The following is a 23748-nucleotide window of genomic DNA, read 5'->3' on the forward strand; positions in this document are numbered from 1 at the left end:
TAAAAATGCGATTTGGACCATAAAAATGTTCGAAAATTACTCATACATAAAGATCAGTGGACAAATATTAATATTCATTTTATGTTACGATTTTTTTTTTTCTTGTCATGATGACAGGGGAGGCTCTGCCTCACCTGCCTCCCCTGACCGCACGTCCCTGGCTGGATGGTCCAGATGGATGGAGTTCTGGATGGTTGGTCCACGACCATTCAATAAGGCTAAGAGGTCAGTAAAGAGGTGGTGGAGTGATGTTTTGGGTTGGAATAATTGGGAATGAGTTGGTGGGTTGCTTTAGGGTCCCCGAAGGTGTCAAAAGGACTTCGGTAAAATATGTGGCATCCTAACTGCCATTGTACAAAAAGAAGAGTCATGCAGTCAGTCCTCATTTCTTTATATATGATTCTGAGCTCGTCAGACTTCTTGAGTAATGTAAATGTAAAGTAATGTAAAGTGATCAACAGTTCTCCAGGCTTTTTTTTAAATATATATTTTGGCTGTTTTTTTTTTTTTTTTTTTACCTATTTCCTCATTCGGTCCTTGTGTCTAATTATGACATGCATACAGCGAGTCCTGACAATACAAAGAAACAAGGCCTTGATTAAGACTTTTTACTGTACAGTAAATGAGGTTAGTCAGGTTAGTCTAAATGTTTGCCTGGGAGGAAGCGCAATCTTGTCATGATGCAGAGAACTTCATGCAGTTTGGATCCATCAGATGTTTTTTTACAGAATGAAAAAGCTCTAAAACATTCACAAACTTTATGATTTCACATGTCTAGCAGAAGAGAAATTATACTGACTGGTTTTTATCCCAATGACAGAAAACCTAGAAATTCTTAGATCTTCTTTAGATTACCATCATCTGTTCATACAGAAAATCTAGGGACTTCTTGGCAGGAGTAAAGTAACAAACATATAAACGTTGCCAATACAAACAGTAAAAAAGCACACCATATAAAAGAGATTCCAGCATATAATGCTAATGATGATGTTTCAACAGGAAGATCTCCAACAGAGACAGAAACCTAACAAAAATAAAGTTCCAACATCACATTGGCATGGTATACATGTGTACACAAATCAAACAGTGGAAAATGTTGTTTATCAAACATGACTTGTGGTGTACGGGAAAGACATATGGAAAAACGCCCAGAATTTATCTATCTGGTGCGAACAGAGTTAGGTTTTTCAAAACAGTGGTTCTCAAACTGGGGGGCGTTCCCACTCCTGGTTTATTGATTTTCTTAATTTTCAGAGATAAAAATGGAAAGCAGAAGTTTGCTTTCTGCTTGCTTTTTTTTGCCTCAAAAGTCTTTAACTCTAGGACGAGCTGTCAAGTTTGTTTCTTCTTGGCCTGGTTATAGATTAAACAAAAAACTTCCAATCAAATAAGAGATGAAAAATATTGTGCCTGTTGGACTTACAGTAATGGTAAGAGATAAAAAAACAACCTCCCACCTGTTTGTGTGTCTGAAAACTCTGACAGAATGAAGACTAACAAAGTTAATATTACTAGCTAAAACATTACACTCCAGTCATAAAAACGACTCAGCTTTTCAATAAGAAAATATGATGATTATAATGAAACAGAAACAGCATGAGTGGTAAAAAAAGATACAAACTATTATCAAATTAAATCAGCTCTCATTCAATTCAATTCAGTTGATTTCAAAAACACTATTATTCCCAAAGGGAATTCAAGTGTTGTTGTATCTCATCATCCTGGTTTCGTTAAAGAGTTATTATAGATGCTGATAGGTGTGGGCAGGAAGGATCACATAAAAAGTTTGAGAACCACTGATATAAAACAATACAGAATGAATAAAGTACAGAGGTAAGAGCAATAACTGTTTGTACAGCATGTTTCAAACAGGCAGAAATAATATTTTAAACTTCTACTACTACTATGGGTTACCATAGCAGGGATTGTCATATATGAAGCTATTGATATAAGCAAAAAAAGCCATAAATTACAAATCCTTTAACCCCAAATTATCTGTTGATAATCTGTGTTAATACTAATAAATCTACACTCACTGACCAAAAAGACCACTGACCAAAAAGGTTCAGCACCCAGAAGGGTGTCATTTTTTTTTCCACAGACCAGTGATGGAGATGGAAATAAATCAATTTACAAAAAGCTGAACCTCTAGAACAAAACCAGAGGACCTAAGTGGTGCCACTAAGTGGTGACATCTTGAGTGGAGTGATTGTGTTAAAACAGCAGTCAGTTAAAACAGTGAGTGAAGCTCAGCAGACAGAGGATGCCTCACAGGAACCTTTTGTAGGAATCAAGTAGTTTTCTGTGGTAGTTCTTTTACCCTTATCATTTCCACTACAGCAACCAGGGCCAAAATAGATTACCAGGGTAGAAATTTACCCCAGACAACTGCCATGGTAGGTAGGTTATCATTTTTAAATTACCAGGATGTCATGAATGTCAGTGTTTTGGGGTTTTGGTTCATTGTTTGGTGTTTCTTGTTCGTCTTGTTTTGGTTTAGTTGTCTTTCTGGTTTCTGTGTCACCATTCACCTCTCCAGTAATTTTCCGGTCACGTCTGCAACGCTCACCTCAACTGTCTCTCATCATGTTCCCAGCTGCAACCCAATCCCTTGTCACCTTCTGTTCTTAAAAGCCGGTCTCTGTTCTTCACTCCTCACTGGGTCATTCCTTTTGTTCATGTTTGTCGTTATCACGCTCCATGCCTTGCCTTGCCTTTTTGGATTTTGTTATAGCTTGTTTTTTGCTGCCACGCCAGCCTTTCGTTTTGTTTATATTTTACTTTAATAAATTTGTTTTATTTTTAAACATGAGTCTGCGCTCTAGGTTCGCCTCCATCTCCCCCGCTACTGACAAAGGAACTTACTTTCAGGATGGTGTGGAGCACTAAGCATTTCTGATTCTGCAGCTGATGGGAAACACTACCAATTGAATCCTCCTAAATGTATCCTGGAGCTTAAGTGGAAACACTACAGCCCTGAAATTACCAGGATAAATACTGACCAGTGTAAATATTGACCTGGGTAAATGATGACCTAAGCAAATAATTACTTGGTTAAAAGGTAAAAAAGTTACTCAGGACAGATTACCTCATGGAAGGATAGTCATATTGTGCACCAGGCATTAGAAAACCCCATGACATCTGTGTTTGCCATTTGGACACAGGTATTGGACTTTTTATACCACTGTCTCATCTCACACAGTGTCTGAATGACAACAGGTTCACCATCCCATGTAGGCTGCTAACACCTCAGCAGAGACGACTGGGTTTGGAATGGTATCATAACCAGAAGGCATGAACTGATGATGAGCGACATCACATCATTTTTAATTATGAATCTTGGTACTGTAAATGGATGACCATTGTGCGCACATATGGCAGCTCTGAGGGGAGAGGACCAATCCTGCCAATGTTCTGGACAGACTTACTGGTGTTGCTCCTGGCATCTGGTGTGAGGAGCCACAGAGTCTGCTTTAAGTTCACACTAAATCACTGCGTGTGTTTAGTGCAGTTAAGGGGTGGTGGAATCACACCTTTCTCACCTCATTATGGTAGTGTAATCATTGTACTACAGTCACATGATCTTTCAACATGTATAGATTAGCTTAATTTCCATTATTCTTTGTGGGTGCATTACTTGTTGCATTAATCAGTGTATTTGATTTGAGTAAAGCTCTGAATGTAGTTTTGCACAGAATGCTAACAGTGGAATGACATTAAGAGAGGACTACTTCACGATTTGTGGCTAGACAAAATCATACCAGCCACCAGCAAAATTTCAATGTATATTTTTTTTTTACAAAAACAAAGGTCTGAATATGGAGGTCTTACAGTATGAAGTGTCTACTTCAGATATGGCCTGTCTCTGAATCTGGCATTTTTATATTTTCTAATAAAATTGGAAGTAAAATACACATTGAGTGAATGTTAAATAAATTTTAAAGTCCTTTTTGCAGAGGACTTCTCTTTGCTGAGGCTAGAAATACTGCATGTTCACAACAGAGTGTAAACCTTAGCACCTAACTTTGGTCATATTTGGTCTTTCATTTCCACTTAATTAAAAAACCGCTCAGTTAAACTTAACACCTAACTTGTTTAATTGTTTGAGGACATGGAGGTTGGAGTCTAGATGTTGTATCTGAGTCAAGGCAGATACAAGATGGAGCTAATATTATGGTTTCTTAGTTAAAGACTTGGCAGTTGGTGCTGCTGAGGATTTGGATGAACTGCCCTGACATGGTGTGACCTTAACATTGATGAAGAGGGAGGCAGGTGAAAGGCTCGACCCATCCAGCTTGAGCAGCTGAACATGACGATAACCTACAGATGTCAGGGGGGTAGAGCGTCAGGAATACACACTTATAGTTAGACAGATCCAGCATTTTTCAGTCCACACGCACCTGTACGCAGACTGGCAACAGGCAGGGTGTATTGTCCCAGGAAGTCATTGCTTGAGGTGTAGTCATGGTCCTCCACTACAAAGCGGAGAAGAGCCAGTTCAGGGACATGGACAGTAAAGTTAAAGGTGCAGTCCCATCGTGGATTGAAGCCTGAAACAAAAAATTAATTTATTCACGCTTAAATCATCTTTTTGTTCCATGAAGAACCCCTCCGACAGAATCATTAAGGCTTGAAAATGTAAATACCATTGTTGTCCACACGATGAGTTTTCTTCTTCATGTTGTCAATGGGTGCTCCATGTATCTCCACCCTTACATGAGGGTCCACGATAGAGCTGGGCTTGTCCCTTTCTGGTTTTGGTAGCTGCTGAGCTGAAATAACCTGATTTAACGACATATCAAGACAAATATTACAGAACTACTTAACATGATGTATCTGTTAAAAATGTAGGTTCCAGAAGTCATCTGTGTGTTTCTGTAAAATGGAATTCTAAGTGCTTGAACTCAAGACAATTGGACTTCCTTTCTCAGATCTTACAGAAATTATTGGTTCTGAAAAACAAAAAGAAAGGTTTTAGATGAAATGTCTTCCAGAACTAAGAGAAGAAGTCTAGTTTGGATCACCATTATGTGGCTGAATGAGAAGTTTATTGACATTTAAAAAAAAAAGTCAGCTATGGCTTCTTACAGTAAAACACTTTACTAACTCACACCCAGTCAGAAGCTTGCATTTCTGTTTTTGAACTAAGGAACTGAATCAGTCTGGCAAATATTATTCCATCGTCTTACCTGAACAGTGAGCAGAACCGGTTTGTGGCCAGGACCTCCTCCAACATTGTCTGGGCTGAAGGTGGTGTCATGTTGACACATGAAAGGAGGCTTCAGGACATATCCACACAAACCATTCTGCAGAAACCTGCCTTGGTTTAAGTCCATCTGCTCACCAGGTGTCTGGAAGTTCAGAGCAACTAAAAGGGACACAACAAAGCTGAGTTAACAGTCTTTTCAGACACCCACTGGAGAAAGAAACTCTTAGAGAGGAACTGTAATGATTTTAGGAAGACTGACTGGACCCATAATGACATCAAACACAGATAAAGTTTTAAAATAATTTATTACAAATTAAAAATGTACAAAAAATTTGATGATGGCAAAGTGCTACATAGACTGAACAGCAGGAACCCTAAGAGAAAGACAAACGGATTAGTGTGGAGGAAGGAGAGAGGACCAGAAAACCTTTGGAGATGGAGCTCTTAACACTGCTACATACCCCACAGGAACCAAGATAATTGTTCAGCAATGGTTTGGGAGTACTTGAAACTTGTTCTCCACATATCATCTGGGAAGAACCTTTTGCTCATGTGGCATCCAACAACTATTGTGTGATTGGTAATGAAGCAAACATCTTCAATGCAATAATAAAAGTATTAATATTTCATAACAATGTGTTGTGGTGTAATAATAAATAGGTCAACTTTCTTTAGCATTAGCTCAGGTTTATGCATTGGAGTTTAGGGAACACAGCTAAGTTTAAACCTCTGAAACACACAAGAATTTAGACACAGTAGACACATTTGCTTCAAAATTTAAGAAAAATAAAAGTACTGTTGAGTAATAGGTTTAATTCAATTCAGTTCAAATTCAAAAATACTTTATTAATCCCAAAAGGAAATTAAATATTGTTGTAGCTCATAGTCCTGGTTTCATTAAAGAGTTGTTATAGATGCTGTTTGCCGTGAGCAGGAAGGATCTCTTGTAGCGATGTGTCCTCAGTCCTGGTGTCCTCAAAGAGCCCCACCAGGTAAGCCTTGCTGGCCTCCTCCAGAGCCATGATGGCTGAGCTCTGGAAGCACAGGTCAATATTGAAGTCCTGGGAAATCTCGCGGACCAGGTGCTGGAAGGGCAGTTTAAGGATGTGCAGCTGGTAGTGGTAGATGTCCCTGAGAGCCACAGCACTGGGCCTGTAGTGGTGAGGCTTCTTCACTCCACTGGTGGCCGGGGCATTCTTGCTGGCATCTTTGGTGGCTTACTGCTTCCTGGGAGCTTTACCTTTATGGGCGGTCTGCTTGGTTCTGGGCATGTCTGGACTTCAGGGATTCTTCACATTTAACACTGTAGTGTGAAAGATGTTAATTAGCTGCTCCCAGTTGTAAAATACTGCCTTGTTGTTATGGTTACGCATCATAACAAATGTCCAAGAATAAAAAGGTTTTGGTAAAAAAAAATCCTTCCAGAGGAAATGATCATCCAAAAAAAGGGGGTTTTAGAAAAAGAGGAATTAAAGGTTTCAAAAGCAATATTTCTGAATGAATGTAACAGAGCTGCTCCAACATGCAGCCAACTTAAGCAGCACAATTCTATAACTATCAACAACTCAAAATAGTTATTAGATTTGAATACCATAACCAACATAGCAAGTTCTGACTGTCAGGAGAGTCCTTTCCACTAACATGCACAGACCAGCTGACAGGAGTCCTAACTGGTTTTTTTAATACATCCCTGTCTAAAGGCTGCTACCATCATCCTGGTGCCAAAGAAAACGGTCACAAAGGACCTCAGTGACTACAGACCAGTGCAACGGACATCTGTGGTCATGAAGTGCCTTAAACGGTTCATTCTCTAGCACCTTAAGTCCTGCCTCCCCCAGAACTTTGATCCACATCAGCTTGCCTACAGGTCAAACCAGTCTACTGAAGATGCCATCACCACTTCTTTCCACATGGCACTGAACCACAATGAACAGCATGAAATGATACTGTTCGTTGATTACAGCTTAGCATTTAACACAGTCATACCTGACATTCTGGTGGAGAAGATCCACGGTTTTCACATCTCCCCCACCATCTGTTCCTGTATCAACTATATTTTGACTGGCCGACCACAGTTCGTTAAGGTTGGTCAGTTCCACTCCTCCACTCTGACACTGGCTCTCCCCAGGGCTCTGTGCTGAGGTCTGTTCTGCAAACCCTCTGTATACATGATTGCACCCCTATTTGCCCCTCTAACTTCATCATTAGGTTTGCGGAAGACACCACTGTGGTAGGCCTGATCACATGGGGAATGATGAGTCTTATAGAGAGGAAATATAGGTGCTGGCAGAGTGGTGCACCAAGAACAATCTAAAGCTGAATAATGTGAAAACCAAATAAATGGTCCATTATTTCAGGAGGCTTCCTTCATGTTTCTGAGGGTATACATAAATGAGGACCTCATCTGGACCACCAATACATCAGCATTAATCAAAAAAGGTCAGCAAAGACTCTCCACTTTTTATGGGCACTACAGTGGAGTCACCTGAAGGAGAAACTGTTAGTTTCCTTCTATCAAGCCACCATTGAGTCAGTACTGTTGTACTGACCACTGTGTGGTTTGCTGCTTGCTCTTCTGCTGACAGGGGGACTTTGCAAAGGGTTACCAGAACTTCAGAAAAGATTGTTGGCTGCCTTTTGCTCCTGCTGGAAGACATCACTAGCTCATACTGCCTCAGCAGAGCTCAGAGGATCTCTGCAGACACTTCCCATCCTGGGCAGCAGCTGTTCAACTTGCTACCATCAGAACAAATAAATACGACCCTCAAAATGTAGAACAACTGGACTGAAAAGTAGTTTTTCACCATGGGCCATGAGAGTCCTGAATGCTGTAAATATCCATCCATCCATCCATCCATCCATCCATCCATCCATCCATCCATCCATCCATCCATCCATCCATCCATCCATCCATCCATCCATCCATCCATCCATCCATCCATCCATCCATCCATCCATCCATCCATCCATCCATTTTCTTTACCCGTTTCTCCATTCCGGGTCATGGGGAGCTGGTGCCTCTCCCCACCAGTCACTGTGTGAGAGGCGGGGGACATCCTGGACAGGTCGCAAGTCTATCGCAGGGCCACATAGAGACAAACGAGACAAACAACCATTCACACTGTCACTCACACCTAGGGAAAATTTTAGAGTCATCAATTAACCTAACATGCATGTTTTTGGTCTGTGGGACGAAACCCACGTGTGCACAGGGAGAACATGCAAACTCCACCCAGGAAGGCCCCAGGCCGGGAAGCAATCCTGCTGCAAATATATCAACTGGATTATTATTATAAATTTTATTTTGTATATCTTATTTTTCTTATTACACGCAACACCCATATCTGGATGTTGCATTGTTTGTTTTACTTTTCACTTTTATTATTATTACCTTTATTTGTGTGAATGTTACTTTTGGAGGAGGGGACGTGTTTTTACTGTAGGCACCTTACAGGAGCTAGGTTCATACTTTAGTTGCGTTTTCATGATGCAATGATAATAAAGGCATTCTGATTCTGATTGGGAGGGTTTCTTTCAAATGTAGGATTAAACAGTTTTAAACAGTTCAGTCTCACCTTCTTTCAGTTACTGGTTTGCATTGTCTAAGCTTGAAAAATCAGTTACAGGAGAAAAAGTTCACTCTGAGTTATTTCTCAGAAAGAAATCATGAGAACTATCTAGAAGAGTAAACAAAAGTTTACTGATTAATATAAATGGCATAAAATTGCTTTCATTCACCGCAAAAGGGCAAGTGATGAAGTTGATGAGGAAAACCTGTCCTCTCTGTTATCGGGGTTTGGATCAGGAATACAGGTGCAACTGATGGTGCTCCATCAGTAGGTATGACAGAAAGAATGTGATGAAAAACTTCTTCACTGGGATCAACAGGAAGAGAGTGTGGTGACAAACACAGACAGCTTTATACCTGGTTCGACCCATAAAGCTTGTTTATAACTGACCAATGAAGAAAACACATGTGTCTTGCACTTTTATCCTTAGCTAGTCTTATGAGTTTAAGTTTCATGATGTTCTGGGTATATTTAAAGTAGACACTGAAAGCTTGGAAGACACTAGGAACAAAAAAATCACCGCTTCTTTGCTCTGTCAAGATCAGCCAGATATTATGGGTACTATGAAATTTCCACTTCTCTTTATTATAATGGGAATGAGAAAAGGGGTATGTGTCTGGCTAGAACTGGCTTCTAGGAGCTGCACAGAGACCTAGCAGGTGCTGAAAGTCTGTTTGAGCAAAAGAGGAGGGTTCTCAAGTGAGTGTGGAAACAAATATGGATCCTATGATGGTCAGAATGTTATTCCATGCTCTGATGATATGAAAACATAAATCCACATGGTCTGTTGCATGACAGTCACAAAATCTGACGTGGGCATGGTTAATGTAGAAAAATTTAAATGTTGACGTTCCTGCTATGCTACTTTCTCTCTGCTCCTGGTGGAAGGCAGATGTGTTTTTTCTCTCTGTCTCCTGAGCCTCCCCCCTCTCTGCCCTGCTTTCTTTTCGGAGCCTTTCTTTGCATATTCTCCGAAATGTATAAACTACGGATCTGGTCAGCTGGTCTCTCAACGCAATTGATCAAATTTTCTGCACAGGAAGACTGGGCAAGGGAGAGCCTGCTTGCCCAGATGGGACATCTTTTGCTGGATACACAATGGATTCCTGGCAGAAGTGGAAGATTGTGTTTCTATCGATTTTTGTCAGTGGAGGACATGGAGGATCTTTACATATTTGGGTTTTTGATAACAGGATTTCTGCTGTTTGGATTAGGCAGTTACCTGACATATCGTCAAATTCGTTTGATGGGTTTGTCGATCTACACTCAGACTGTGATGTTACGGGAGCAGAATCGCAAGTTGGATGCAATCCTTTTACAGGATCTTAGGCTAAATGTGGTTCCTGGACTCAGGAATGAAATGGGATAAATCTTGGAGAGTTGCTTGCTCAGAACAGGTGGAATGAACCTGGAATTTGGCTGTTTGGATTCGCCATTGAGAAGTACCAGCAAGACTTTCGAGGCAGCCAGAAAACATAAGTCGGCCTGACACAAAACAATTATTGTTATGTGAATCTGGCTCCCTTATGCTGACCTTGTCTGGCCAGCTATCTTCAATTTCTCCCTGGATTTTTATGTAAACAAGATTCTCTGCCCCCTCCCTTGCCTAAGTACATCTGTGGATCTGCTCTGGGCTGGCTGATAAACATTCCATCATATTATCAAAGACAATGGCCTCTGTGACGTGATTCATGGACTTCTCTACAAACACACACACACATTCATATAACAAACACATACCACACCGTCTTACACTGTCTTTACAAACACACAAAACCTTTGTAGACAGAGCTCTTAGAAAGAACCTGTCAAAGAAGGACCTTATAGGGAGGACTAGAAAAATTCTGGAAAGGAGCTCTTAGTGACAAACCTAAAACCTTTTAGAGAAGGCCTATCTAACTGATAAGTATGTACTTGGCTGTTCTCTCTTGTAATAGTAAGACAAAAAAACAAGGGCTCACCAATCTGACAGCCGGCATTCCACATATCTTGAGGGTTATAGTTGGATGACTGGAATCGCTGGGCTGAAGGGTAGATCCTGCTGAGCTGGTGACTGTTGTGACGTACAAAATGCATCCCTGCAAAAACAGGCAAGATTTTTTTTTAGTCCAATGAGCCAAAACATAACCTTAAGAAAGGCTTGTTTAACTTTGTGTAACCGCTGCCTGTGTAAATCTGCACAGTGTGTGACGGTCCCCACCTGAATTTTTTGTGTATTAGCATACCTGAATCCTTAATGAGTCTAAGTGCTTCACTCTCACAGAAAGAAGACATGTTACTTGCTGAGTTTCTGGCAGCTTGCTCAAAGTTTTTAAAGGGAACACTGCGAGTGTACACCACCAACTCTGACAGCTCTGGACTCAGCTTGAACACACCTGGCTGAGATCATAAACATCACCTACTGTTAGCTTGCATTACAGATAAATGTTCACCATCAATCAACCTTCTACTACTTTTATTATTTACCAACCTTTTTCTCCTCCTTTTTGCTGGGTTTTCCTTCATTCTGACTGACCTCCTCATCTGAGCTGACATCTGAAGAACTGGGTGGACATTCATCCTCTGTCTTCTCCTTTTTCCCCTTCACCAAGATTTTACCTTTAAGATCCTGCACACCCAATCAACAGTTCACAAAGTTAGCTTACAGCAGTAGTGATCCTCATTGGGGAAGCTTTTCTCCACCTCTTGCCTGGTACTTCTGGTACATTTATTCATTTTCTAAATGCACTAATCCCTTCTGCAGATGTTAGGATTATGTGGATACACAAACAGTGGAACACAGAAAAGCAGTTTGTAAAACTAATAGTCTACTATCTGCTTCATAACAAAGAAGTAGTTGACATGTAGTTTGAGAAAGTGTTTCTAAAACTTTACATCCATGTATATTTGATGGTGTGAAGACAGACATTGTTCTTGAAGAATTTTACTGACAGGCAGCCTGATTTGAACCACAACCTCATTCACCTGAGAAGAAACGAGTATACTACAAATGTCTTCTAAACAAAATTTTAAAAGCGTCAATGTGTAACTTTCACAAACATCTTTGGAGGAAAAAAAATAATTTTAAAACCTATGCTTCTGTTCATTTCTATTAGCTTTACTGAATGAACTATTCTGTTTTCATTTGCCTTAAAAATGAAACATTTCTAAGAACAACCTTCTTAACACAAAGAAAGGCACATATGGAAAAAAGAGTTTAGTAGGAGTGGTTTAGTAGGGGTGGGGTTATAATCTATTTTTCTATAAAATGGACATGAACTATTCTGAATTGATTTAAAAATGTGAAAAAAATGATTATTTGGAAGTACTTTAGTTTCTATGAAGTTAAAGGGAAAAATGACGTTCATAAGAACAACATTACAGTATATGCAAGTTGTGTTTGTGTTTCCAGCTGAAGGAGGAGAAAAACTGTTGGCTGACAGTAGTATCTGGGCTTTAACTATTGGAGACTAGTTGGTGAACACCGTTTGTGAGGGAGCTTCAAAATCTCTTTGAAACATTCATGGGAGTTTTCAGTTTCCTTGCGTGAATCGTAGAGGTCTTGTCGCTTGAGTTTTGAACACATTCAAAAACTTTGTGCGTCAAATATCTTTTCAAAATAGATACAGTTTTGCAACCATGCGCACAAAAAAGGTAATTGTTTTCAAAAACAGGCAGTGCAAAACCAAGCTGCATGGTTTGCTGGTTGTTTGGTCTCTCAGAATTCAGTATGACTACAGCTGAAAATTCACCCATTTTCTCACAATTTGAGTCTCCAACTAGTCTCCAACAGTTGCAGCCGAGTGAGATTCTACCTTTTGTTGCACCCTTTGGAGCCATAATTGAATATGATCATCCTATGTGGAACACTGACATACTAACATCCACCACAACACACTACACATCAGGAACAACAACAAAGTGAAAGAAACACTGAAAAATGTAGGTAAAATAGCTTCAGGAGGTAATGCATGGACATCCAAACCAACAGCATCTTATGTCTCTGTACTAAGCATTTTGACTCATTCTTTGTTCATTTAGTTCCCAAAATGATGTTTTGAATGGAAACTGTTTAATACTGCAGTGTAGAGCTAAATATTTTATTTTTTTAAGGTCTAAAAGATTCTCCGCTCAGGGTTTTGTTTGACGTGTGCATCAAGATGCATAAAGAATTATTTTATAATCTTAGCCCTCTGAATTTTAATTGATTCTAAAAATTCCCCACCTTTACAGTTTAGAGGGTGAAAATAAAAAGAAAGTGGGGGACAGGTGGGGGACAGGTTGTCTTATTACAATTATGAATGGGCTTGTTTGTTGTCTAAACAATAACCGTCATGTTGTGTGGCCCCCTCCCTGGGCTGCCACCTTATTGTGGTGGAGGGGTTTGAGTGTCCCAGTGATCCTAGGAGCTATGCTGTCTGGGGCTTAATGCCCCTAGTAGGGTCACCCACGGCAGACAGGTCCTAGGTGAGGGGCCCGACGAAGTGCAGCCCAAAGACCCCTTATGATGAGAGAAAATATTGGACACAGTGTTCCTTCGCCTGGACGCGGGTCACCGGGGCCCCACTCTGGAGCCAGGCCTGGAGGTGGGGCACGTTGGCGAGCACCTGGTGGCCGGGCTTTCACCCATGGAGCCCGGCCGGGCACAGCTCGAAGAGGATACGTGGGTCCCCCTTCCCATGGGCTCACCACTTATGGGAGGGGCCAAAGGGGTCGGGTGCAATGTGAATCTTTTGGTTTATGGACCTGAGCATCTTTGAAACGAACTTTGCAGCCTTTCACTTCCTCTGGATGGCATTAATTTGGCCTCCAGTTCTAATGTAAAAAACCTTGGTGTTATTTTTGATCAGAATGTCTTTTAACCCCCACATTAAAATGTTACCAGGACCTCTTTCCTCCACCTATATAATATCACTAAAATTAGAAACATCTTGTCTCAAAATGATGCAGAAAAACTGGTCAGTGCATTTATCACGTCTAGGCTGGACTGTTGTAATTCTTTATTATTTGGGTGTCCAAAAAACTCTTGAAATAGTCTTCAATTGATTCAAAATGCTGCTGCCAGAGTTCTAATGAGAGTTGGGAGGGGAGATCATATTTCTCCAGCTGTAGCTTCTCTCTATTGTCTCCCTGTCAAATTTAGAATAGAATTTAAAATCTTACTCGTAACATACAAACCTCTCAACAACCAAGCTCCATCTTATATTAAAGATCTTATTGTTCCATATTTTCCTAACATAGCACTTCGCTGTCAAACTGCAGGTTTACTTGTGGTTCTTAAGAGTTTCGAAAAGTAGAACAGGAGGCAGAACTTTCAGTTCTCAGTCTCCTCTCTTGCGGAACCAACTTCCAGTTTCTGTTTGTGAGGCTGACACCCTGTCTACTTTTAAGACTTAAGACTGTCCTTTTTGATTAATCCTTCAGTTAGGATCCCTTAGTTATGCTGCTATAAGCTTAGACTGCTTGAGGACAAACTGACCCCATTTCCCCACTCTGCTACTGTCTTTACTTGCTCTACTGTAATTATTTCTATCACTAACATGATTTTCTTTGTCCTTCTTCAAGCAGAATTTACATCTGGACCTTCTGTGTTTGTCTGCATCTCTTTCCTGTCCTCTCAAACCCCAGCCAGTCAAAGCAGATGGCCACTCATCCTGAGCCTGGTTCTTCCTGTTCAAAGGGAGTTTTTCATTTCCACTGTTGCCAATGTGCTGCTCAGGATGGGAGACTGTGCTGAAGTGAAGATTCAACACAATCTGCTGGCTTCCTTAGATAGATCATTTTTACTAATTAGCTTTTTGTAATGTATGTGCATGTTTTTGTACAGTACCCAGAGACAACTTTTGTTGTGACTTGGCGCTATATAAATAAACTGAATTGAATTGAATTGTTAATACCAACAAATATGGCAGTTTTCCCATACTTATGAACCTTGGTCCATTTTTTCCCCATTATTTACCTCTGGAGAAGGCAAGTAGCGGGAATCCAGACCTCTGAGGGGCTTGATGAGTAGCTTGTCCCCCAGGATGAATCGCAGGTGGCGAGCCATTACTGTCTGTTGCACAACAGAACAGTGGTTCTCCAGGGACAAGATCAGAGGGTAGGGAGATACCTGAGTGGGAGTAATAAAGGGGCACCATCAGGGAGAGCAAAACGTTCTTCAAAGATCAGAGGTGGGTAACAGTTCTTTGTACAAATTCAGGAGATCCAGACCAGGAGCTCCATTGAATACTCATGTCCATGTTCAGAATAGAAAAACAACAAAACAAAAACAACAACAAAAAAAACCCCATCTGATTCATATCTGTCATTACACAGTCCCCAAAAACTGATAAACTCTTACTGGTTTAACCTGCCTAACATGTTCAAGATAGACACAGAAAACAAACAGAAGGGTGGAAATGAAACAAACTGTCCATGTTTAATAGTCATGTGACTGTATTACAATGGTTCCAACATTAGATTAGATGGATAACAGTGTTGACACTACAGGAACACTGCTAGTTCCAGGTCTGTACAGTCTGTAGGGTCTGACTCCCCTTCAGGTCTGGATACTAGCAGAGATTGTGAATAGAGTCATACAGCTGTTGTATCCTCTCCTGCAACAAGTCGACCCACAGCTGTTGGAACTGGACTTCCAGATCCATCAGATGGGCCCTGGGACAAAGTTGATGTCTGAGCAGACCCCACATGTTGGATTGGTAAAAGATCAGGGGACTTGGCTGACCACAGGAGGACCTCAACATAACTCAGGCTGACCGTAGACCCTTGTGGTGTTTGTGTATTGGTATTGTCTTGTTGGTGTTGTAATGGAAAAAATACTGTTTCAGTGATTCTTCAACATGTGACCCCCTCGTGAACTGTGGAAAAACCCAGAGCATTCATTTTCAAATGCCTTTAATCTTATCTCGATGTCTGTGTTATCTCATGTGTTTTTCTTTAATTACCTCCCCTTTTGGTCAGCTATCTGACCCTCTCTTCCCCCCCTGACCCCTCCTCATCCTACAAATGGTAAAAGAAGGGGGAGCTATCTGTAATGGGCCAGATTCACTCTGCTGACTCACCTCAGCTCAGTGATTGTCATTATATAGCTTAAATAAATTATCCTAAGACAAAACTCTTCGTTGTCCTCTTTGTTAAAGAAAATTCCACAACAGTGACCCTCCCTTAATCTGGTTTGTCTTGGGTGACTCAAACTTTCACAACCTGCGTGGGTGCCCTTAGTTACCCAATGGTTCCAACATCCCACGCATTTTATTGGAGAATTGCAACATACCACACAAATGCACAATCCAACCTCTCTGCCTCTTGCAAACCCACCATGTGACCCTGATCAAACTCCAAGTGCTGGTACAGCTGAATGATGGGTCTACAAGGTGTCCTCTGTGTCTGCTGACCTTCACTCACTGTTCTGACTGACTTTTGGAGACTCTAGCAAATACCTGATAACACAATAACGCCACTTATAATGCCACTATTTATACCTTCTTTGTAAATGAAGACATTTACATACCCATCACTGGTTTGCATGCAGACCAAATTATGTCTAGAGTTAACCATTCTTTCAGAGTGATAAACCTTTTACTTATCAGTGAGAGTATGAAACAGACCTATAGAACAAACCTTGTACAGAGATCATAATTCACTTTTCAACACAATTAGTACAGAGTTTCCATGTGTCTGTCACAGTCTGCTCTGCCTCTCTCCTGCTTTGCTGCTCAGCCACACCTCATCAGTTTAACTGCTTCCACCTGCTAACCATCTTCAATCAACTCAGTATATCTGCAGCTTCATTCCACTCACTCCTAGCCAGATTGTCTTAGCTCTCATACTTGACTCTCTTGCACTTGTTTCCACACTGTCCTCTTGGTACTGACCCAACCTGCCTCTGACCTGTACACCTACCAGTCTTCTGTCCAGACTACAAGTTGTGCTTTCTTGTGTCCTGTTCCTTGTCTGCCTGTGGCTGTTTGGCACTCAGCCTGTTCTTTCCCTAGGCCTGGTTCCACACCCATTGCACTCTGAACCACTTTCCAGGAGGACTTCCATCAGCAGTGAGTTGTGCTGTTCTCCCCTACACCTGTGGCAATCTGCCATTTGGCCTCCTGTGGTCGCGCCTCCTGTTTTTTCCTGATTGGTTGGCAGACTAATGAGCCGCAGCTGCAGCAGATCAAGCTCATCTTCTCTCGGGTACTTAAGGCAGTATGGCGGAACAAATTAACGCTGGAGCATCATTTACCATTTGTAATCTGTCTCAGCCTCCTACCAACTTTGTTTACCTGAGTAATCCTAACTTGTCTTTGTTCCTGTGCCCATCCAGAGTATCTGAATCCTGTGAACTATTGACTCAATCTGTTTGGAGACTCCTACCTGCAAAGTATCCAAGAATTGCTTACCTACCGAAGATCATCTCCGTAACCAGTCTGCCTCTGACCAATCCGGGAGCTACTGACCTGAGCACCATCCACCAGCAAGACCACCACAGAGATTTGGTGCCTCACCTCCAAGCACCACACCTACCTGTAAATACTCACCACGGGAATCTGGGACATCACCTCCGAACCCAAGATTACCCCCACCACCCACAAGACTATTAACTCACAACAATTTACTCCTGCAAGTAAACCTCACCGACAAACCTGTCTCTTACGATCCTTCCTCTCTTTCAGACCCTGCCTAACTCTCCCATTCATAGTGTAAATAAAGACACTTATTTTGTACCTGGTCTCCCCAGTTTTGTTCGCTGCTGGGTTGCTCACCTTTGACACTCCCGTGTTTGTGATAACACCACACTTGTTGAGCCCGTAGAAAGCTCCTGGACAATTACCTGCTCACAAGTCTGTGAAAACTTGCTTGCCTGGCGTATGGGAGACCCAGATTCAAATCCTGCTGTACTCAGCCACCCTACTCTGCTGAATTATTTGGGAGTTAATTTTCTGCTGAATAAAGACTGTTTATGCAAATTACCCAGTTCATTTGTGCTGCTATTGAGTTCACTCCATGCTTGTTATAGTGTCAGTCAACTGACCTTTTCAACAGTTTGTTGGAGGTAGACGGGCCCCTTTGAGTCTGAGATTTAAACTTTGGTTATCCATACACGTCTGTCTGTGTTCTGATACTGATCATATGAACAGGATAGTGAATTCTGACAACAGAATAAAGCTTCCTTGTAGAATCTTTGACATCAAGAACTAAAACTGAGACACAAGGTTACACAAGTCTTTTAAATCAATTGTTTATCACCTTGTCACATAATGAATGGTTATGAAACTGGTTTATGAAGGAAAATAACAAAAAAAAGATGTTGTAGCAGCAAACACTAATAACAGAACATAAACTTCAGGGAAGCATGAGGAGACACAAGGAAAACCCGGACAAAACATTTTTTCAACCAGTAAGTAAGTGAAGCTGAGGAACAGATTGTCAGGACTGAGGCTGATGAAGAAGTGGACACAGGTGACTGATTACTAACTACGAAAAAGGCGCAGATGGGTGAGGCAAGCTGACATGGAAAACCACTGACTGCCAGAGAGTGAATGGTGGCACAAGGAACACAGGAAGCAAAACTACACAACATAAGAAACAGGAAATGGACAAAGCATATGGATCACAACAAAAACTCAAATCCTGACAATGAATGTAAAAAAAGGCTAATACTGTGCAGAAATTAGTTTTTTTTATGATTTGTAGAGAGACTCCACAGAAGTACTCACTTTGAATGCATACTCATTGATTGTCTCAATAACTTCTACAAAGGGCACTTTAGAGGTGAGTGTGTGTCCGTGATAGACAGTCGGCTCTCCTTCATCTCCATCCCAGCAGTCCAGTTCCACACAGCGACAGCCACGGTTTAAAGCTCTTGAAAAAAAGTCTCCAGTAAGAATCTTTGAAGAAGACATGACTAAAGGAGGAACACAGAGCAGTTACTTTATCAACACACTAATTCTTACATTACCATTGACTGTTCTATCATGCCATATAGTATAGAAATACAGAAACGGCAGAGATATTTCCTCAACAGACTCACTCAGCTCACTAAGAATGCTTCTAAAATTATTTATGCTGTTCTTATTTCACTGTCTACTGTTTAGAGATCAACTTCAGCTATCAAAGTTCTTCAGTCTGTAAACAACTAGAGCCTGAGGAGACCAGCTGCTGGAGGTTTTGGAGGGAATGTTATCCCATTCTTGTCTGATGTAGGATTCTAGCTGTTCAACAGTCCTGGCTTTTCTTTGTTAGATGTTTTGTTTCATGATGCTTCAAACATCTTCTATTAGTGAGAGGTCTGGACTGCAGGGAGGTCAGTTCACTCTTTATTCAGAAGCCCTGCTGGATGGTAATGGATGTGGTGTGTGGTTTAACATTGTCTTGCTGAAATATGCAAGGCCTTCCCTGAAAAAAGATGTCTGGATGGGAGCATATGATGTTCTAAAACCTGTTTTATATTTTTCTGCAATAATGTGAACTGTCCATGCCAGAGGGACTAATACCATCATAGAGGCAGGCTTTTAAACTGTGTGCTGATAACAGGCTGGATGATCCCTCTACTGTCATGAATGTTGGTATTGTTGGGGTTTTGTTTTTTATTTGGGGTTTCTTGTTGATCTTGTTTTGGTTTGGTTGTCTTTTGAGTTTCTGTGTTCTTCTTGTCTTGTCACTATTCACCTCCACAGTAACTTTCCGGTCACGCCTGCCACACCCACGACACCTGCTCCTCGTCATCTCCACAGCTGCAACCCATCTTCATCTCTCTCTCAGCCTTTAAAACCGGTCTCTGTCTCTTTATTCTCCACTGGATCATTCCGTTCCGTTTCGTTTTGCCTTGTGTGTTGTTGCCTTGCCTCGCCTTGCTTTTGTGGACTTTGTTTTTGTTAGTTTTTTGCTGCCACGCCAGCCTTTTGTTTTGTTTATATTTTACTTTAATAAATTTAGTTTCCTTTTAAGATGAGTCTGCTTTCTGGGTTTGCCTCCGTCTCCCCTCCTTCTGACATCTACTCTTTATCATAGAGATGGATGGATATTAGAGATGGATATTATGGACGATGTGTTGTCTGTGGTTTACAAACAGAATTTCAGATTTTGATTCATCTGACTGCATAACAGTTTTCCACTTTGTCGCAGACCATTTAAAATGAGCTGTGGCAGAGTTTCTGGATGATTTCTAAACATGGTGTCTTCTTTGCATGATAGAGCTTAAACAATTATTTGTGGATGGCACTGTGAACTGTGTTTACAGACAGTGATTTGTAGAAGTGTTTCTGAGCCCACGCAGTGATGTCCAGAACAGAATCCGACCTGTTTTTAATGCAGTGATGCAGTGATCCCTGAAGACCTGAAGATCACAGGCATCAATATTGTCCTTTTGAGCTTTTTTCTCCAGAATCTTAAGATTGTTTGATGATGAACTGTAGATGAGGGGATATACAAACTGTTCTCTAGTTTCCTTTGAGGAACACTATTCTGAAAATCTTTCACTAGTTTTAGTTGGAGTGTTTGCAGACTGGTGAACCTTTGCCAATCTTTACCTCTGAGAGATTCAGCCTCTAAAATGCTGTTTTTATACCCAGTCCTCTTACTGACCTTATAGCCAATTAACTTAATTAGTTGCAAAAAACTCTTTCAGCTGTTTTTTTGCCACTTATTTTTACAGCCTTTTGTTGACCCTGACCCTATTTTGTTTAGATGTGTTGCTCCCATCAAATTCATTTTTTTTCTATAAATGGTACAGTGTCTTAGTTTAAACATTTAAAATGGTTACTATATGCAATTGTGAATACAATATGGGTTTTTGCTAATCATTGCATTCTAATTTAATTTACAACTTTTTCAAAAATGGGTTGTAAAAATTTATTTGATATATGTTGTGTCCATTTTTTTCCTGATTTGGCATTGTATTACTAACAGAATTATATTCACCGTATGTAAGGCTCTGTGCTGCTTTCCCCAGTCAGCTGGTCCTTGGTGAGGTAGGTGTTGTGGGAGGAGGAGATAAAGTAGTGTGACAGTGGATGTTTCATGTCTTGGTAAACTCGTGCATGTTCCAGGTTGAACACACAGTTCTCCTTGGACAGCATGTACATAGTGAAACCATTGGGGGTCATAAACTGGTTTCTCTGGGCTGTACAAGATAAAAGGCAAAAACACAAGACAATAAAAGATTTCATTAATGACCAAGGTGCTGCAAGTATTTATCAACTAAAAACACTCACTGACAAAAAACACGGAGACAGAAGAGTGGAAATGAAATAAACTGAGAAAATAGTTGCAAGTCAATTGTGTGAACATCTGGACAGAAATAATCTGTTTGAGGAGTTTCAGTCAGGGTTTAGTCATCATAGCACAGAAACAGAACTAGTGAAAGTTACTAATGATATCCTCATGGCCTCAGACAGTGCACTTGTGTCCATACTTGTCCTGTTAGATATCAGTGCTGCATTTGATACAATTGATGACAATATTCTATTACAGAGGCTTAAACTTGCTATTGGAATTACAGGAACAGCTCTAAAATGGTTTAAATCATATTTATTTGACAGATTCCATTTTGTTCATCTTAATAATAAATCTTCTTCATAAACCAAAGTTTGTCATGGAGTTCCTCGGGATTCAGTGCTTGTACCAGTCCTCTTTACTTTATATATGCTTCCATTAAGTAAAATTATTTAATAGAACAAGAGATTTTTATTGTTATGCTGAAGATAATCTGTTATATTCATCCATAAAATGTATCCATCAACTGTTCACAAAACTGACTAAACAGATACCTGTGTTGTTCTTGTTCCTCTATTAAAGATTAATAATATACAGTTCTAGCTTTATAAAAGCTTCCTTGTATGTTAGCAGGCTAACTTTCTAGGTTAAACAAAATTCTTCCATGTTAGTGGAGTGCCATTTTCTTTCCAACTTTCTAGAGGCCTGTTTGAAAGTATGCAACTCTGAATTAAACCAAGGAGCCAGCTTCCTCTGATTGATCACTTTCTTTTTCAGAGGAGCAATAAAAAGTGTAAGGAGAACCTTAATTGGGCTTAGTGATTGTGCTCATTAAAATTGTTTATTAAGAATCATACCCCATTCATTAAGTTCATAGGTGAGTATGAGGCTCTGGGCATGTGTGAGTGAAGCGTCCTCCCTCTGGTCCTTCAAGAAGTCCCTGAGATCAACAGTGGACAGCACACAGCCGTTTGCAGAGTAGCGGATGAAGATTGCATCCAGTTCTGGCCTTCGTAGTAATTCCATGAAGAAAACCTCAATCTCTTCATGATCCAGGCGACCATCAGCTGATTGATCACATTTCTGTCATGCAGACACAGAATTTCCCTTTTTGTTTAGCTGTCCACACCTACGAGACCCTAGTTATTTATTAACTGATCATAGTCTGTGTGCTTCTTTACCTGGAAGAGACTGCGGGCGTACTGATCACTCAGGTCAATGTTGATCATCTGCAGCAGCATTTGAACCTCTTCATAGCTCATCTTGTCATCATGGTTCTGGTCTGCCCGACTCAAATAAGCATGGATCCAAGTAACACAAAACACAGTCAAGGAAGCAGTAGTTTGAATTTGACAAAAATGACTACCATGTTCTGTCCCAGTTTGATGTTGGATTTCAAGTGATTTATTTATTTATTTTGTCAATAAAAAGAAGTTCACATAAGCAGCTCTGTATGGTTTGGTAGTTGCATTTTGAACTAACTTAATAGTTGTCTCTTTGGTTCTTGCAGAAAAAACTAATGGTTCATATGAACAATAAATAATTTAAACCTAGCAGTTAAAGGATATTGGTCAAGTTTTTCCTTCTGGGTCATGTTCTCTATCCTCTCCTGCAGGGTTCGAAGGCCACGGGTCCAGTGCTGAGCTTCCTCCTGGCTGTTGCAGAGGAGATCTAGACTCTTTCGAGGCCCTTTGAAGACCACCGTTAAACACTGGCCTTCAGGTATGGAGCCAACCATCTGTCGCAGTGTCTCTGACTGGCAGCCTTCACGAATGCACTCCACCTCCATGATAGAGACTGAGGAACAGAAAAACATGGAGAAAGAAGGAACAAGTGAGTAAAGAGCAAGTGCTGGCTAATTTATTTCCCATCTTCTTATGAGGTAATATTTAGACCAAGAAGAACCTAAAGCACTTTTCTAGAGTAACATGAGAGGCAACTAAAAGCATGGTTTTGGTTTCAACCTGTCTCATATTACTTTTGCTTTCCAGCATTCCTAGGTTTCTACACGGCTACAGTATTGTCCCACATTCCTTTTCTCATATGTGTCATCAAGCAGTGCAGTAAATTTCCTGGTCAAAGACCAAAACACACTCAGAGAGAAGAATGTGGAAAATACCAAAAACGAGCAGCTTTTAGTCACAGCATAGGATTTGTATAGAGGCGATGCAAAACACAATGTGGTCAATAAACACACAGGACTATTGGACTATTAACTTAAGTTCCTCTTAAATTTACATAACCTAAATAAAAAGTGCAAGCCCCAAAAACAGAGCAATTATTATATAAATCAAGGAAAATTTCCAAAGGTTTCCCTGAAAAATGGGGCTTTTGTCCTTTTTTTTTTTTTTTTTTTTGAGTTTACAAGGTCAAAAGATTAAGCACATTTCATACCATTACACACAAACAGCAGTGTATTTGTGGGATAGGGTTCGGAACAAGGCTAATTTATTTGGTGATTTGCAACTGCTAATACATTTGTATACCTCTGTTTCAATTATAACAATCTAATTACATTTTTTTTTCTATTCTGAAGAACCCCCTCAAATTTTATATTACCAAATTGCTGCTCGAATGCATCTTTCAGTCTCTCGACATTATATCTTCCTTGCTTTACAGCCTAATGTGGAATAACAACACTGCTAGGAGTAATATTTCCCCTAACTACCCCCAGCCCCATACTCTGTAACAACATTTCTTTTTTTTTCTTTTTTTTTTTTTGCCATTTGACTACCTATCCACTTTTTAATGTGTACTAGTCAGGGTCTGATTTTCTTTTCT

The 23748-nt window shown here is 40.5% G+C and overlaps 1 protein-coding gene across 2 annotated transcripts in view; it reads right to left on the minus strand.

Moving 5' to 3' along the window:
* Window positions 1-471: 471 nt before the first annotated feature.
* LOC108248870 (1-phosphatidylinositol 4,5-bisphosphate phosphodiesterase delta-3-A) overlaps window positions 472-23748 on the minus strand; it is a 62726-nt gene continuing 39449 nt past the window's right edge. For both annotated transcript variants that reach the window (XM_017437909.3, XM_025011030.2), the window contains 13 exons: window positions 22536-22764; window positions 22149-22278; window positions 21825-22050; window positions 20674-20875; window positions 18471-18615; window positions 14717-14869; window positions 11249-11386; window positions 11004-11157; window positions 10740-10856; window positions 5190-5368; window positions 4647-4782; window positions 4401-4550; window positions 472-4320 (listed from right to left, as the gene is read on the minus strand). In XM_017437909.3, coding sequence (XP_017293398.1) covers window positions 4172-4320; window positions 4401-4550; window positions 4647-4782; window positions 5190-5368; window positions 10740-10856; window positions 11004-11157; window positions 11249-11386; window positions 14717-14869; window positions 18471-18615; window positions 20674-20875; window positions 21825-22050; window positions 22149-22278; window positions 22536-22764 — 2108 coding nt within the window. In that variant the 3' untranslated portion in view covers window positions 472-4171. The remainder of the gene's footprint in view (window positions 4321-4400; window positions 4551-4646; window positions 4783-5189; window positions 5369-10739; window positions 10857-11003; window positions 11158-11248; window positions 11387-14716; window positions 14870-18470; window positions 18616-20673; window positions 20876-21824; window positions 22051-22148; window positions 22279-22535; window positions 22765-23748) is intronic.

This window comes from Kryptolebias marmoratus, linkage group LG2 (assembly GCF_001649575.2).
Source record: "Kryptolebias marmoratus isolate JLee-2015 linkage group LG2, ASM164957v2, whole genome shotgun sequence".
NCBI lineage: Eukaryota > Metazoa > Chordata > Actinopteri > Cyprinodontiformes > Rivulidae > Kryptolebias > Kryptolebias marmoratus.